At 35.4% G+C, this 17,976-nt stretch overlaps 3 protein-coding genes across 3 annotated transcripts; 1 reads left to right on the plus strand and 2 right to left on the minus strand.

The window, feature by feature from the left end:
- The first annotated feature begins 3,550 nt into the window (after nt 1-3,550).
- On the plus strand, nt 3,551-6,204 carry LOC108984761 (bet1-like protein At4g14600). The gene is made up of 4 exons (XM_018956813.2): nt 3,551-3,905; nt 4,073-4,196; nt 5,192-5,248; nt 5,787-6,204. The coding sequence occupies exons 1-4, from the start codon at nt 3,850-3,852 to the stop codon at nt 5,946-5,948; spliced, it is 399 nt and encodes a 132-aa protein (XP_018812358.1). The 5' UTR covers nt 3,551-3,849; the 3' UTR covers nt 5,949-6,204.
- A 77-nt stretch (nt 6,205-6,281) lies between these two features.
- LOC108984760 lies at nt 6,282-8,200 on the minus strand. The gene is made up of 2 exons (XM_018956812.2): nt 7,075-8,200; nt 6,282-6,821 (listed from the first exon to the last, which is right to left on the minus strand). The coding sequence occupies exons 1-2, from the start codon at nt 7,651-7,653 to the stop codon at nt 6,753-6,755; spliced, it is 648 nt and encodes a 215-aa protein (XP_018812357.2). The 5' UTR covers nt 7,654-8,200; the 3' UTR covers nt 6,282-6,752.
- Nucleotides 8,201-8,870: 670 nt separating this feature from the next.
- Nucleotides 8,871-16,157, minus strand: LOC108984758 (serine/threonine-protein kinase PEPKR2). The gene is made up of 4 exons (XM_018956809.2): nt 15,927-16,157; nt 14,634-15,534; nt 9,985-10,281; nt 8,871-9,549 (listed from the first exon to the last, which is right to left on the minus strand). Exons 2-4 carry the CDS (start codon nt 15,385-15,387, stop codon nt 9,176-9,178), a joined length of 1,425 nt encoding a protein of 474 aa, XP_018812354.1. The 5' UTR covers nt 15,388-15,534; nt 15,927-16,157; the 3' UTR covers nt 8,871-9,175.
- Nucleotides 16,158-17,976: the final 1,819 nt, after the last annotated feature.

The following is a 17,976-nucleotide window of genomic DNA, read 5'->3' on the forward strand; positions in this document are numbered from 1 at the left end:
ATATGATAAAATAAAATAATTTCATAATTAAAAAAATTAAAATATTTTTAAAATTGATATATTAATTTGAGTTAGTGATATATTAATTTAATAAGAATATGATTATTAATTAATATATAATAGGTAAAATAGTAAAATATGATAAAATTCAATAAATTAATAATTAAAAAATTAAATATTTTTGAAATTATTAGTTATCCATTACTATATAATAAATAAATGTATAATCTAATGTGGAGATTTGATGTGAATAATTAAAATTAAATTCATCTTATATTAGTTTATTATTATATAATGAAAAAATAGCCATTTCAATGTGAAGATTTATGTTAATGGAATAACTAAAAGTAAAATTTCTCTTACATTGATAAAAAATGTCCTTTAATTTTAGCTAATCCAATGAGAGTGCTCTAAATGACACCAACCCCTTAACCATGACATATAAAAAATTGATTTTTGAAGATAACTCTCAGGAGATGCTCGTCGATAAGATGAATTCAGAATTTTATCAATATTTGTGAAATAGTTTGAATTAAAATATTTTATTAGATTTTGAAAAATAAGAGAGAAAATGTTGAATAAAATATATCATAAATTTTAAATATTATTAGAATATAAATTTTTTACATATTTTTGTTTTAAACTTTGAAAAAGTAATATTACATTTTTTATTTTATTTAAAAATTTTGAAAAGTTATAATGATTAGTATGAGTGTAAGACTATCAGACCAATAGTCTTATTAGTTGGTCTCGATATGTGATTTTTTGGACTTGACTAGGTTGAGTCTGATCGAATGTGTATATATATTTAAATATTATATATAATATATTATTTTATATAGTAATTATATAAGTTAATTATGTAATTTTCATTTAAGAGATTACTATTGACCATATATACAATAAAATTATTTAATATTCGTTAATTATATATAAAATGTTAAAGACATCATTTGATATTAATTTTACTAATTTAATTTAGTTTTTGTATTAATTTTTTTGACAAAAAAAAAAAGTTCATGGATCAAATCAGATCGAATACACTGATAGCTAAGAGTTCGATCCAGTAAAAATGATGAACCTAAATTTTCGGTCCTTGATCTCTCCTGAATCGGATCGATTACATCCTTAAATTGATTAGATGGGAAAATTAAAAATTAAAAATATTTATATTTGAGAAAAAAATTAAGAGAAAATTTGAAATGAAATTATAAGATCTGAGCCATATTTACCAAACAACCCTTAATCCTACGGATAGGGTGGTTGGCTAGGGAAGGGATCCCCAACCTCTATACGCATTGCTTTTTTTTTTTTCCTCACTGTGCAATATTTATTATACTCTTTACGTGTCCAAGTGCAAAACAACCACGTCACACGTTGATTTTAACGAAGTCGCGTTCCCTTATACTTTCTACAGACACCTCGAAGATGTTGACTTTTTCCGGAGCATCGATTCAAAAGAATAAAAATCATGTTTCTATACAAAAACTTAATTGATTTAAATATTTTAAAATATAGATATATTATATTTATGAGTAGTGATACACCTACAACACATTTTACAACACATTGTTGTACAATGTGTTGTAAAATGTGTTGTAGATAAATCATTTTCCTATATTTATTAGGCCTGCAACCCGACCAGCCTTAGCCAAGTTTTGATCCTATCCAATTTGATCCGTACATCTAATGTGTGCCAAACCGATCCAACCCGATCCGATTCATTCGAATCGAGTCGAATTCCTTTTGTTTTTTTTTAGGTCATATAGTGCCATGATGATAGACTTGGTGTTGATTCATGAGAGGCTATAATGAGGGATCTAAGAAAGTGGACTTCATTTTATATGTTGGAGAAGAGCCTCTTAATGTGGGTTTCTTCATTTTACTTCGTTTTTTCATGAGCCAAACAACTAAAATCACAACAGATTCTAAGTTTGAGAAATATTGCTACGTTGAACCCATTTCATTTTTTTTAGATCATATATGCAACATGTATCTGTCCTCCACAACAATAGCCCATTTCATTTTATTTACACAACGTCAAAACTCATTTTTTTCCTTTATTTTCTCATGAGCCAAACAACTAAAACGACAATAGATTCTATTGAAATAAGGAGAAAAAAATAACAAATTTCATAAACTTGAAGACTAATTGAGCCAAAAAATTAAAAATACTCATAGAACTTCAAATCTGTAGAAAGAATCCACGGAAGTCATATCACTTGTCAGATTCATATAGAAATTTCTTAGGAAAATCAAAACTCAAAGGAAAAAAACAAAATGAAAGAAAAAGACTCGTGAGATTGCATAATAAAATTTCCAAGTCAAGTGTGTCAACATCGAAGCTAGCTTCTAAGTAGTAATCGAAGTGACCAAGAGAATTGACGTTATGGAGAGTTGGCGAGCAAGCTCTTCTTCATGCTCTGTCGGAGTCAGAGGAACGGGCCAAGAGCTAGGGTTGGAGATGGGAGGCTAGGGTTTCTCATCCGCTCATGAGACTTGGGCGGTTAGGGCTAAGAATTGAAGAGAAGTGAATTTTTATAGTCGGACTGGTTGACACCTAAAATACAAGCACGTTACTAATTGGATTGGAGACCCGAACAAGTAACAATCCAATAGAAGCCGATTCGGATCGGACCATTTTAATCGGGTCTAGCAGGTTGGCGGGTCATATGCACAACCCTAATATTTATAACACATCATTAAGAATTCGATATTATATAAATAATTTTGATGATATAATTAAATGTTACTAATTAGCCAATGCATTATGTTTGGGTATGAGGTCTTCTTGAAAAGTTTAAAAAAAAAAACGAGGCCTAGTATTTTTTGGAGATTTTGTGAGGAAATCTCTTACATATACGCATGGATTGATAAAGATTTTGAGATATAATTTTGTCTAGATTTCAAAAGGTGGTGGCATCCATTGAAAAATATTCTAGGAAAAACTTTCGTAAGTCTTCTTCATCTTGTGAAAATTATTTTGATTTTGATTTAGTACGAAAAAGACAACATATTTTGAGTAAATGTAAAAAGAATTATTTTAGATTTTATCATTTTTAATTGCATTTGTTAATATGATAATATTTTAAATAATTATATATATTTAAATAGACAACCACATGAATGAATCTCATTAATATAGCAAAACCTAAACTGATAATAATAACAAAATTTTAAAAAATTGAGAATTCTATATTCAGGTTTTATTTAGATACAAAAATGATTTCATCTCATCTTATTATTGAAATATTTTCAAATTTTTTATATAAAATATAATAAATTTTTTAAATTTTAAAATAATAATAATACTAAAAAATAATATTTTATTAAATTTTAAATTTTTATCTAACATATTTGCCTTGCTTAAATTGTATTGACTATTGTGTGAAACACGTCTTTGCGGGCTGAGTCGGCTGACCCAACCGATCCGAGTAGTGCGTCCGCAACCAGTCAACCACAAGATTTGAAACGGGTGTCGTAAAATGAAAGAATAATGTTAAGCTGACAACTTATATATAACTGTAGACAACTTAATAATAATAAAGTTATTTTTTAATTGTTTCCTTTTATCTTTTGATTTAATTTTGAAAACCAAAGGTGGATTGCTCTTCCGACAACATCATCATTCGTCGACAGTTGCCGTAAGGTAAATTTCCAAGTCGCCCAAATCGCGTAGCGTTAGCAGCGACTGCCAGCGAGACCCGCCCTTCCATTATCAAAGCGTCTCCTAAATTCGCTGGCGTTATTTGGTTGAATTTCACGCCCGCGATTCCATACTGCCGTCCTCTCTTCGTTTTTGGATTTCCATTTTTCGCTTCTACCTCTTCTTCTCCTTCTTCTCCTTCCATGGCGTCCAATACTGGCGGTTCTTTTCACGGTGGTGCTGCCCCTTACCGATCAAGGTGCTTTGATTTCCACTTGATGCTTCTCTAGTTTTGAAATTTTGGGCCCGGTTATTTCGCAAGAGCGGACAGTCATATTGCAGGGTTTTCATCTTTTTTTTTAATTGGATGATTATTGTTAACGATGACTATGTTTGTAAAAGTGCTATGTATTATTGGGTTTGCAGAGAGGGCCTTAGCACGAGACCGGTGGCTAGTTCTGATGAAATTCAGTTACGGATCGATCCGATGCACGCAGATTTCGATGACGAGATCACGGGTCTCCGTAGCCAAGTCAGAAAATTAAGACATGTATGACCCTCCATTTTCAAATTTCTTAACTTTTTTTATATGCTTTTTCTGAATCATTTATGAAATTGGGTGCATAAAGACATTGATTGAGATCGTGAAAGGAAACAAATAGATACAACATAAATAATGGGGTTAATAATGTTTATTAGGGGACAAGATGGATATCTATGTGTATATCCGAATTTTACAAGGTGTATTTGCTCTTTGTAATTGCTCGTTCCCAAGTATATTGCAACCACCAAGAATTCCTGTTTTGTTGGGGTCTTCTAAGTGCCATGCGCACTACTATGAGGAATGAAATTTTCACTGAGAGATACAAAGAGCACTAATTATGAACATCCGCATCTTTTTTATCATTTTCACTGCACCACCTAAAAGTAAATGACGAACTCATTTAGTTTTGTGGTTACTTCCACGTTAGCAAGTATTTGAGGGTTTGAAATGCTTCTCTCGTGGTAGCTTCATTCTGTAGGTTGAACTCATTAACAATTATAAATATGCATGTTTTTTTTTTTAGAGTGTTGTTACAGATTTCTAGTTTTAAATGTTAGATTATGATAATATTGCATTAATGAGATTATCTTTTTCCGATTTAAAAGTAATTCCTACTCTTCAATACTTCCTATGAAAACCTATCTTCTTGAATGGTAGGTCTCCATACGTTATTCATTCCATGCTTTCTCGATCAATGTTGATTTCTGACTCATCTAAATGTGGTTTTGACCACCTACCTTCTCGAATTGTGTTTGTTCAGAGATTCAACCTTAAATTGGTGTTGTGTCTAATCAACCTGTTAGAATGAAGTATGAGATTTGTTGCTATAACTCATTATACTTCTCATTGCATGTTTTTCCTCCAATAATTGTTTTGTTTGCATGCAGTTTATTGTTGGTATATACAGTTTTGTTTTTATTAACCTCAGCAATCCGATTGTTCACTTTTTAGATTTTATTTTGTGCCCTCCGTGTCTCTTAATTTCTAGTATTGTGGTTCAGGTTGCTGAGGAAATAGGGACAGAAGCAAGATTTCAACAAGATTTTCTCAATCAGCTGGTACACCATTAAATTCAAATTCCTTTTCACACAACAGTTCCTTATGATTTGTGGTCAGCTCTTAGTCGTTACTGTGAGGATATACTGAATTCTGTTGAGGAACTATTACTTTAATTAGTTAGTTTTTGAATTGAACGAGGCTATTAGATAATATTCTTAATATCAGCAAATCGGGATGCAAAACTGTTTAAAAGAAGTGCAGGCATCTATTATCTAAGATTTGTAACTTTGGAGATAATTGATAGGAAGAAGAAATTTAACAGTAATTGTTATGATTACCAAAAAATGTGTTTTGCTATTACGGCTATACAAAATAATTAAACTGATGAGAATTGTGTGCTATTTTACCATGTGTAGTTACTCTCTATCTTCAAGAAAAACAAGTAAGTTTTTGGATTAACTTGTTTCTGATACATCTTTGGAATTTCATGTTTGCTTTTGCCATTAAATAGATGGTAGCATTTTACATTCATTTTCTTCCCGACAGAAAAAAGTTAGAAAAGCGATTCGAGTCATTCCTTAATCTGGTTCATTGCAGCAATTGACAGTAATCAAAGCGCAAGCAGGGGTCAAGAACAATCTGAGGAGACTGAACAAAAGCATCATCCAGAATGGCGGAAATCATATTGTTCATGTGGTTGTTTTTGCTCTAATTTGCTTCTTCGTGGTTTACTTCTGGTCCAAGATGTCCAGAAAATGAGGATCAGCGGTCCTGCTGTGGAATTGCCCCATCAAAGAACTTCCAATGAAGGGTTTATACGCTGGTTCTGTTGTAAAGCCTTTTGACATGGTCTTGGGACTTGAAAGGCGTGACATCTTTTACTTGTTTTTTAGAACACTAATTTTAGATGTAAAAGAAAGAGAGGTTATATTAGTTCTTATTGAATTTGATGGTAGTATGCCGTGTGTCTGGTTTTTTGAGACATGGTCTTCATATAAAAGAAAGCGTTCACTTATCCATTTGTAAGAGTCTCTCTTTAGTTGTGCAATGGCAGCTGATAACAAATTATGTTTTACTGGTAAAATTTACTCTACTTTTTATCGGTTGTCTAATGCTGAAAAATGATTTTTATTATTCTTACAATCGTCTCTATATTTTTCACATAGAAGGAATCGTTTGATCTCTAAATCAAAAGAAACCAATGTCACAATTGAGTACTCCTCAAGTCTGTAAGACGGGAAATGACAACTAGCAAAGACAAGCGCTTGATTTCAGTGGTGCAATCTTGGTGGCTTGATCCAACTTGCTTAGTCTGACTTGTTTGAGTACGTTTCTTGTCCACTCTTCAAAGAAGGTTTCGTTGTGACCAACTCGTCCATTTTTGTAGAAGTCAAAGCAGCTCGGACCTTGTTGGGGAAATGGGCATTGCTTTTCGCCTTTTGGTTCACACCAGGCACCCTGGTGTTTCATCCCAGATAGATCTGCCATCCAGTGATGTACATACTGGCCTATGCCTGCGTGTTCCAACCATCTTTGGGGGAAAATTCCATTATGCTGCTACTTCTATCCATGAAGAGCATATTTGTTAGCTGAGCTCCATGAGGCGATGCAACGATGACTCATAACTCTCACCTGAATGAAACATCAGTTTTTGACACATTTCTCAGAAGATTGTTTGGTACTTGCACCAATTGCCATCTAGCTTTTGTTTATGCCATTACTTCAGGTCTCTCTACTATATATTGATATTATTTTGCTTAATAAGAGGATTATCACTCAAGTAGTTTCGCTATTGACATCATGATTTGTTTCTTTCTAAGTAGATCATTAGCTGAAAGGGCAGAAAATGAAACATGCAAGAGCCTACAAAAAAGAAAAGACAAACCTGGTCACAGAAGCTTAGATCTTCTGACTGAGCTACCTTCAGCAAGCATCCCTCCACCCTTGCACACTCCCTAGCGAATATGTCGATCACCGCAGTTGCATTCTTGAATGATCTCGAACCTCTCCTCATTAGCAAAGTTAGCCTTATGATTGGCTCCCATTTTTCATTGACTTCTCTTTCCCTACCAACCGGGTTTATGCTGCAAAAACCTCTTGCTTTACATCTCAATAAATCGAAAACCTGAAGCCTCTTCTCCTTCCCCATGCTCCCCAAATTATGTCTCATCACCACTGCCTTCTCGAAACAGTAAGGTCCATCACCATTCTTGAGTTCTTCGACCGGAACTTCCCTAAAGTTTGCTTGCATTAGGTTCTGAAGCCATGATCCCATTCTATGCCTGAGCTCACCCCAATGAAACAGCACCCATCTTGTTGGTCTCAAGCAGCCATTTTTTATGGGCCAACCAACAAATGGAGCCACAGCGCACATCCCATGCCATAAATTTACATAGTCATAGTGTCTGACACAAAGGTCAAGCCCTTCATGAACACTGCAGATTCCGGAAGACTTTCTGGCCATGCCAGGGCGTACGAATTTTTGGAGCCACCGGCAGAGTTGTGACCCTTAATGCACGGAAGTCTTCCCTTGGATGTTTGTGAAGGGAAGTACAGGTGCTCTGCTTCGGTTTTCTCGTAGGTATCATTCAAGGAGCTCATAAACCACGTGTTCCCTGTCATAGCTTTTTCAGCATATCTGAGATCTTTCAAGGGGAGGAAAGTAACCGAGTCTCGGAGCTTTGAGGCAAGAGTGTTCGTTATATTGGAGGGATTCCGAACTTGGTTGGTACCAAGTACCATTCCTCTCCATTTCCACGAAGCAGCAGAGGGCGAAGAAGAAGACCTACAATAAGCAGTAGAAAGACGCCTATAATGAGCTTGGTTGAGTAGACTGAACTCGTCCTTTTGGGTAAGGCTTTGCGGCTTCTTCCCCATCCATCAGCTAGCTCAAAGTGAGAGTTGCTCTTTATCTAGTTCTTATTTTGGTGGGGAGTGGGATACATTTTGGTGTTTGCGACTTGAAATGGTCTGCAATTGATATCGCTAGCATAAATTTTTTATTCCACGTACTTGGCATAGACAATAATGAAGTTAAAAACAAATATAATAAACAAAATATCGAATTCTCTACTTTGGTCAACGGTTCTTATGAAGGACAATGTTGGGAGAGAACGTTTTTTAGAGATGTGTGTTGGGATCCGCCATTAACGGTGGTTCACTTCGAATGCATCCAGCATTAAACAAACGCAAGTGGGGGAGCAAGACACGGACATACAGATGCGTTGAAATTTCAAGAGCTATTTCACACATGAAGGCAGATGGCAGCAAGGGTTACTCAGAATAACAAGGTCTTTGACACTGAAAGTCTAATAAACATTGGGGATACAGATAATACTGATTGGAAGCTGTCACTATATTTTGCGCAAATCAATTTTGAGATCGAAGAATTTTTTGCAATTTCTGATACGTTGTCATCTTGTCAATTAACTCGTATCCGAAAGCGCAACCTAAAAATTATAGGCAGTTTGAAGCGTGAATCGAAACTTATTGATCATTGTGGACACAGTATTGAAAACATGTGATAACTTGTGGGTGAAAAATGTAGCTTCACACCATTGAAAACCCACAACACAATCAACCACCTTGAGAACATCTTTAGTGCAAAGTACACCCATATTTTTTTTTTCAAGTAGAGAACTAATACAATTTTTAACAAAGCGGGAAAAACAAACTACTGTATTTTGCCCACTCCGCGAGAACAAATCAAATAATTGAACACGACAAATCTAATTTACATACCCTGTACATTGAGTGTGTCAGTTCGTATATTAGAAACATTATTAAGTCAAATTAGAAAACAAAGAAGAATTGCTATGAATCTCAAACTAATATGGATGAGGATCAACACCGAAGTTGTGATTTCGATCTGGTTACCTCAACTTCTATCATCTTTGACACCAAGTCATGTTAATTTGAAATCCCCATGATAAAAACATCGGACTATCGGAGATGGTGATATCAGTGGTGTCACAGTCTCGGCAGCATCAAAATGCTTTGCAAAGATTGTTAGCCTTAATGTTAGATGAAATCTGCTGCTCAATCGGGCCTGTAGAACTACACAGTCTAGTCCTCTTTGGTCCTGAAATCCTAACATGTGAGATTGCGGTGGCAAGGGCATCAACCAAACCAAGATCATCCTGATCCTCTGATCTGCAACTTTCAAATGATGAGAGAGGACTTGAACCCTCACTAAGAGAGCCACTACATATCCTATTTCCTTCTGACTTCAATCCAGGTGTCATTAATCCAGTTGCAACGACACGTTGCTGGCTAGATGCTCCCATATGGTTCTTTGATCTCAATTTAAGGGGTAGAGTCTTGGGTGTTGTCGATGTGTAGAACAATAACCATGGATGCCCTGAAGCAACACCAATTTGAATCTCAGTAAATAGAAAATTAATTTCAGAAGAATCACGACACATCCGGATGTTGGCCATCATTCAGTCCAAAAACAGACTAGGTATTACAAATTATTTAGAAACACATAAACAAGACCTTCTCAAGTATGTTAAAATGTTGACACTAAGAAGCAAATAAAAGAATATGGGCCAAGGCAAGCAGATCTATAACACGACCTTTGGTGATGGACTGACCAGCAACGCACATCAAAGAAAGAAACAGAAAAAGCATTTGGAGAAACTTTGTTTTACGACATTTTGCAAAATAGCCAATATTTTGCAGATTATTTCCATATGAAAGGTAAAAGGGAAAAGATAAATAGAGCAGTTAGCATAGACCAAATTAAAAAGTTTCCTATGATTAATGTCTAAAAAACATAGCATCACAAACTTACTTAATACTTCATCTGCATTTATCCTCACTGAAACATCCCTTGTTAACATTCTACCAATTAGATCCCGTGCAGGTTTTGATATTGACTCCCATACCCCACTGTGGAAATCAAGGTTGTCATTCTTAATTGCTTCAAAAATCACTTCTTTGGAATGTCCACGAAACGGAAGAACACCAACCAAGAGAGCATGGAGGAGGACACCAGCACTCCAAATATCGACCTTCTCAGAGTACTTTCCAAATAGAACTTCTGGGGCAACATAAGCTGGACTTCCCGCTAATCCAGTCAAGCTCTGGCCTGCATTATTGTAATGGTCTCAATTTCATCAGCAAGCTGACAAAGCTTTCACAGATACCCAAGCAATGTATATGAGAGGCAATTTTAATTACAAGAAAACCAAGGAAATCTACTAATTGCTTGGTCACGTTTAAGCAGGAAAAAAAAAAACTACCCACAGGAGGATAGAACACAGCACCATCAATATAAGTGGTACTTAAAAAGAATTATAAACATATGCTCATTTTTGTAGAATATTTTTATCGTATACAAACCAATATATAACCAGGCACATCATAGAAAAAGAATCAAACCATTCTTTTTAGAATCTCAAATTGATGCCATCCGTTTTTTTTTTTTTCACGATTTTTCTTGCTCTTGTTACACAAACAGGACATGACACAAATGATCGGAGCCACACAAAATCCTAATACTTCATTTATTCAAACGGTAAATGAAAGGGTACGAAATGGGGATAACCTTCCCTTCCTTGATTAGTATTTTATTTTATTTTATAAGTAAAAGTATATTAATAAAAGAATATGCAAAAGTCATGTTCAGTACAAAGAATGCCCTAACTACGTAGGAGCAATAGATACAAGGAAATCTTGGCCATTAAAATTAACGGCAATGGCCCAAGTACAAAGAGTTCTAAAGAAGAAAGCTTTAAGTTCCTCCATCGATCTCTCCTTGTCCTCAAACGCCAGTTCATTGCGCTCCCGCCACACACACCACATGATGCAAATAGGAAGCATCTTCCATACAACCTTAATCTGTTGATTACCTCTCATGTCTATCCAACTGGCCAACATCGCCACTACTGTCTCGGGCATAACCCAACCCAAGTCTAGCCTACTAAATACCTCATTCCATATCCCTCAAGCTACCTCACAATGTAGTAGAAGATGGTCCACTGATTCACCCTCGTTCCTACACATACAACACCAATCTGCGATGATCACCCTCCATCTCCTCAAATTATTCGTTGTGAGGATCTTGCCCAAGGAAGCAGTCCACACAAAAAATGCTGCTTTGAGAGGTGTCTTATGTCTCCAAATCCTTTTCCAAGGGAACTGAGTTGGAAGCTCTTGTGTCAAGGACTTATAAAACGAGCAAACCGAGAACATACCTTTACTTGTAGATATCCACCACAATAAATCAGCACGCTGGTTACTCGGTTTAAGTGAATACAAGAGGCTAAAAAAAGCTGCAAAACTGTCAAATTCCCAATCATGAGCTGCCTAGCTAAAATTGATGTTCCACTGGATCTATTCTCCCATTATCACCATGACTTCCACCACTGAGACATCCTTGGCACTTGCAACCCTAAAGAGAACAGCAAATAGGTCCTTTAAAGCATAGTTACCACACCAAGTATCAAACCAGAATTTGATCCTAGCCCCATATCCTAGACAAAATCTTGTGTGGCGAGAGAAAACCCCCCATCCTTCATTGGTACATCAACCTCCCCATGAGCCACTATATTTACTCTCAATCACCAACTTCCATAAAGCTTCTGGTTCTTTATGGTATCTCCATAGCCATTTTCCAAGTAACGCACGATTAAAAATTCTCAAACTTCTAATGCCCAAACCACCATTAGAGAGAGGACGACATACCTTCTCCCACCTAACTAAGTGAAATTTAAACTCCTCATCTATTTCACCCCACAAGAAATATCGTTGTAATTTCTCAATAAGTGCCACACTTGCTGGAATAGGGAACGAGGATAGAAAATATGTCGGCAGGTTAGATAACGTACTCTTTATCAGAGTAATCCTGCCACCTTTTGATAGGTACATTCTCTTCCAGCCTGCTAGTTGACGTTCTACTTTCTCAATCACTGTATCCCATAATGAAACCGCTCTCGAGACAACTCCCAACGGAAGACCAAGATATGTCATAAGGAGTGAGGCAATCTTACACCCCAAAATATTAGCCAACTGTCTTATACGCTGAACACCTCCAATAGGCAATAGGCACCATCTTTGATTTTTCCAGGTTCACTTTCAACCCAGAAGCTGCTTCAAAACAAAGTAGAAGGGCCTTCAAAACTCGAACTTGATCATGGTCAGCCTCATAGAAGATAAGAGTGCCATCTGCAAACAATAAATGCGAAATATTAATAAGTCCCCCACCCGGGAATCCAATCGAGTAACCAGTCACACGCCCATTAACAACCAAGGTTGAGGTCATTATGCTCAAAGCCTCCATTACAATAACAAAGAGTAATAGGTACAACGAATCGCCTTGTCTTAGACCTCGTGTGCTGTGAAAAAAACCTGTTGGGCTTCCATTTATCATAACTGAGAATTTCACCATAGATATACACCAACGGATCCATGACCTCCATCTCTCCCCAAAACCACACCTCCCAAGAAGATCGAGTAGAAAATCCCAATTAACGTGGTCATACGCCTTCTCCATGTCTAACTTGCATATAATCCTTGTAGTGTCAGCTTTCAGTCTATTGTCCAGACATTCATTTGCAATAAGGAACGTATCTAAAATCTGTCTATCATTTACAAAAACATTTTGGGGCTTGAGATTATCTTTCCCACTACCTCACTAAGGCGATTCACAAGTACCTTGGAAAGGATTTTGTAAACCCCATTTACAAGACTAATGAGTTGGAACTCCCTAATCTCCGAAGCCCCAACTGTTTTCGGTATCAAAGCTAGGAAAGTGGCGTTTAGGCTTTTCTCAAATTATCCAGCCGAATGAAACCCCTGGAACACCTTCATGAGATCATCCTTTAATACATCCCAGCATGCTTGAAAGAAACCCATAGAAAACTCATTGGGACCCGGAGCCTTATCTTTAGCCATTTTCCTCACCACTTCAAAAACCTCGACCTCCTCAAAAGGCTCTCCAAGCGGATGCCATCCATAGACCCAATAGAGTAAAAAACTAGCCCATCGGGCTTAGGCCGCCAACCCTCCTACTCAATAAGTAACTATTCAAAAAAACCAACTACATGATCATTAATCCTCTGCTCATCCTTACATTCTGCCCCATCAATCTCCAACGACTCAATATTATTAGATCTCCTATGAAAATTGGCTACCCTGTGGAAAAACTTAGAGCACTAGTAATGGCTTATTCATCTTTATCTTCATCTTCATATTTATATAATGTCTTTAAATTCATCTACATTGACTTATGCATCTCTAAATTTTTACATAGCTATGAATAGTACTTATTCAAACTTGAAGAAGCACTATTCACTCTCAAAACATTATTTTTAATGTTTTTCTCTCTCCTACCCATCAAAATCAATTTTGTGAAATTTGTATTCAGATGATTTTGATATATGAAATTTGTATTAAGTTAATGATATAAACTGTTTTTTAGTACATATCAATATTTATTGATAAAATTAGTCATTTTGATATATGAAATTGGTAAGATTTAGATATATGGAAGTTGTATTTTTAAGCACATGGTGCTAATTGTAAAATATATAAAAAATAATAATTTTAAGAAAAAAAATTAAAAATAATATTTTATTATTATTTAGTTCAGAGATGCATAATTCAATGTGAGGATTTTTCTTGATATGCAAAATAAATCTTCAAAAGATGTAATTTTGAAGATGCATATAGAGAAACCAATGCTAATGCTCTTAGTACAACGGTCACTTCCTTCAACCATAACGCTCTCGACTTTTATCTGCAACCAACATTACCTTTAGAGCCAATTCCTCCTATGTTAAGGTCCTAGACTCTCGTACCCTTTCCAGATCCTGAATCTCCCTTGTATTGCATTTCTTGTGTTCCCCAATGTCCCCAAAAGACTGACGATTCCAAAACTTTAAGTCTTGTTTTAGAGCTTTCAATTTACTCGCAAACATGAAATTGGGAGTACCCTGGATCTGATAAGATGACCACCACTGTCTGACCCTATCCATAAAACCTTCCGTTTTCAGCCACATGTTTTCAAACTTAAAGTACCGACGTCTTCTTTGAATTCCACCACAATCCAGTATGATAGGCCAATGATCTGAACACAGCCGAGACAATCTCTTTTGATTAGTATTTTATGACTTATCTATTATCATAAACTCCTTCACCCCACCCTTAACCTCTGTGTTTTCATGTGCTTGGGAATGGATACATTTAGAAATTTTTTATTTGGTTAAGAAGCATAAATTTTTTATATAGGTGTGTAGCATTTATAAAGATACTATCATTCAAACTATATGCCCGAGATGCTACATAGTACATATTCAGGTGAAGAATTTCTATTTTAACAAGTAAAAATCATTTCATTGAAAACACTAAAATAATAAATAAATTTACATATTCAGGTGAAGAAATTAACTAAAAGGGAACAAAATAAACAGTTCTTCAGAACAGGTATTCAAAACTTACCGTTATAAATTCTTGTGGCCAGGCCAAAATCAGCAAGCTTTATCTTTCCTAAAGTTGTTAGAAGAATATTCTCAGGTTTTACATCTCTATGCACAACTCCCATATCATGACAATATTTGATAACCAACATCACTTCCTTGAAAATATTGGCTGCATGCTGCTCCAAATACTGGACCTCTTGGGCCATCTGATTGATCAAACATCCCCCGGAGCACAGCTCCATCACAAGATGAAAACAGTCAGACTCCTCGTACACAGCCTGCAATGTCACAACCCCAGGATGACCAGACAAGTGCTGCATTATCTCTACCTCCCTATGAACTGTTTCCTCACCCTTTCGCAAAGTCTTGCATGCATATTCTACTCCACTAAACCTAGATTGACACAAACAAACAGACCCAAACTTGCCTTGCCCGATTGTGGCACCCAAAACATAATCATCCTCAATCTTATTCTTCCTGCCCATTTGAGTGGCAACATCTAAACAACCTATCTTCCTCTTTAGACCTCTCCCTGATGGGACCAAAGACGAAGTCCCACATGGTGGAGCAGTGGCAATACCTGCGAGCCTGCTTTTACAAGAAACAATGGATTCAATATCACCATCTTCTTTGCACCTCTTGTTCAACCTCGTAAAATCTTCTAGCGAAAAATGAGAGGTAAAATTCGATGGTTGTGAATCATGTGTTGATGTTAAATTGGCAGGTAAATTTGAGCTCGCATCAGTTTCGCTACCTTTCCTCTTCTTCCTCATTAAGTCGGAGTAACTGACACTATTATCTAAAACCCCCTTACTACATCGGAGTTCCAAAAATCAACAAAAAATCTATTTTTGTTGAACAAATACACCCTACTTTTCTTCTTCTTTCTTGTTCTGATGAACAGATTATGGGTCCTTTCCCTGACCAAAAAAAGAAAGAAAGAAAAAATTGATCAGCGAAATCGAGTTTTGGATAATCATACCCTTTGTTTCAGAAAACACTGAAGAAAAAGATCATAAGAACAATAATTATTTCCATACATCATCCAAAATTTCCATAGAAGAAAACTCAAAACACGGTGATAAGTTCTCTAGAAAGTGGAAATTAAAAGAACTCACTTTTATTTTGTTCGAATTGCACTTTTATTTGGGTTGGATAACACAATATAGTTTCTTGGAATTTATCGCGCTTTCACGGTAAACAACAGAACGTATATTAAAAAAAAACGCCGATTTACAATAGCTTTCCGACTAATCTACGAATATTGGCAAAGAAATCAAGGGTGGCCAGAGTATCAGGGAAAAGAACAAACCTTGGCCCAGAGCCAATGCTCCTTGTGACTTTCAGAAACCAGAATCATAGATAGGATCCACAAGATCTAAAAGATATAGAAACCTCAGATTGATAGAGATAATCGGAAACGAAATGGGCGAATCCGAAGCGATGAAGAAAGAAACCCTAGAAATATCCGACAGGGTGGTAAGAGAGAGAGTGAGACGGAGAGGGGTCTTTTTTTGGGGTTTGGCACTTTGGCTGGCTATTTAGTATTTACGTAACCCACGTGTCCTTTATTTAAGCCAAAACTCCGATGATTGGGTGCGGAAACAACAGAGTGCCGGGATCTGGCACTTGGGGAAATCCACACAGAGCTACCGACGCGTGTAATTTTATGACAAGTGGGTGAAAGGTTGCAGAAAATGGTTCTCAATAATTATTATCGTAAAATATTTTGAGTAATGATATAAACATAATATATTGTATAATATATTATATAATAATATTATAAAATGAGAATATTTTTATAAAATTATGTTATTTTTATAAGATATTTTATAAAAATATTTATTATTTAAAATATAATTATGTAAAGTGTTGTAAAAAATATTATGTATAAATTATTTTTTAAATATTTTTTTATTTTATAGAGATATTATGTCAATTTAAATTAGTAAAATTAAACTTGATTAATAAAATATATAACTTTACTAATACTCACTTTCTTAATCATTGAGTAAAATAATAAATTAAACAAATTTAATATAAAAATAATAATAGATAAGTAGTAATAAGATAATAACCTTATCATTATTCTTATCATTATTCTTTATAGAGATATATTGCGATAAAGTGAAAGCAGCACGTCGTTTATTATTTATCACATGATCTACTCTTTTAGGATTACTTAGTTAGAGGTAAGTTTGCTAATTGTTATTGCTTAGTTTATAAGAAATGTGATTAGGGTTAAACTAATCAAGTTTGCTAAATTTAACATGAATTTCAATCGATTCGGTTTGAGTAATGCTATACACCACATTCTTATCATATTTTAATCATATTAAGTAATATATAACACATTCATCACTATTAAATGATAAATAAATATATAATAATAATCATTTAATGGTGATAAATAGGTCACATCTTATTTAGTGATATGAAAGTGGAATGATAATATAGTATTTAGAATTTTTCTTTCATAATGCGTTGCTTGATTTGGTATTTTTAGAGCACTGTCATTAGTTTAATTATATAATAAATTAAATAAAATTTATCCATTCAAATATAAAAATCATAGTATGGGATTTTGCATAGTAATCTAATTTATTTTGGTTACAAGTTACAATACTTCAACACATGATTTGTCTGTACACAATAACAAGCTGTTGTTTGAATTTGAAACTCACCTCACCTCAACTCAACTCATCTCATTAGTATAATTTTTTTAAATTATTACATAAAATATAATAAATAATTCAATTTTTTTAAATTTTAAAATAATAATAATATTAAAAATAATATTTGAATCCAAACAAAATTATTACCTTATTACTACATATTAGGGGTGTGCAAAATTTCAAAAATTCTGATTCCGTCTGACTTCCGCTCCGACTCCGACTATGACTCCGACTTCGTCGGAGTCATCGGAATTCGGAGTAGCTCCGAATATCTATTCGGAGTCGGAGTCGGAGCTCCAAGAAGCTCCGATTCCGACTCTGAAATTTTTTTTACTGAACACTTGCGCTCGAGCGAGGTGTCGAGCGCAAGTCGAGCACACGTTGTATTGAACATTGGCTCGAGCGACATGTCGAGCGGAAGTCGAGCGAACATCTCTGGAAGAATTCTGCTTGAGCGACAGGTCGAGCGGAAGTCGAGCGCACGTCGAGCTCCGATCTTATGTCGGAGCTCCGACCTCCGATCGGAGTCGGACTCCGACTCCAGTTCGGAGTCGGAGTCGGAGCTCCAATTTGGCTCCGACTCTTGTCGGAGTCGGAGGTCGGAAACGAGCACTCTGACTCCGTCGGAGTCGGAGCCCAGCCCTACTACATATTCTGTTCCTAAAGAAAGTGATGCACATTTGGGCA

This window comes from Juglans regia, chromosome 11 (genome assembly GCF_001411555.2).
Source record: "Juglans regia cultivar Chandler chromosome 11, Walnut 2.0, whole genome shotgun sequence".
In the NCBI taxonomy this organism is placed as follows: domain Eukaryota; kingdom Viridiplantae; phylum Streptophyta; class Magnoliopsida; order Fagales; family Juglandaceae; genus Juglans; species Juglans regia.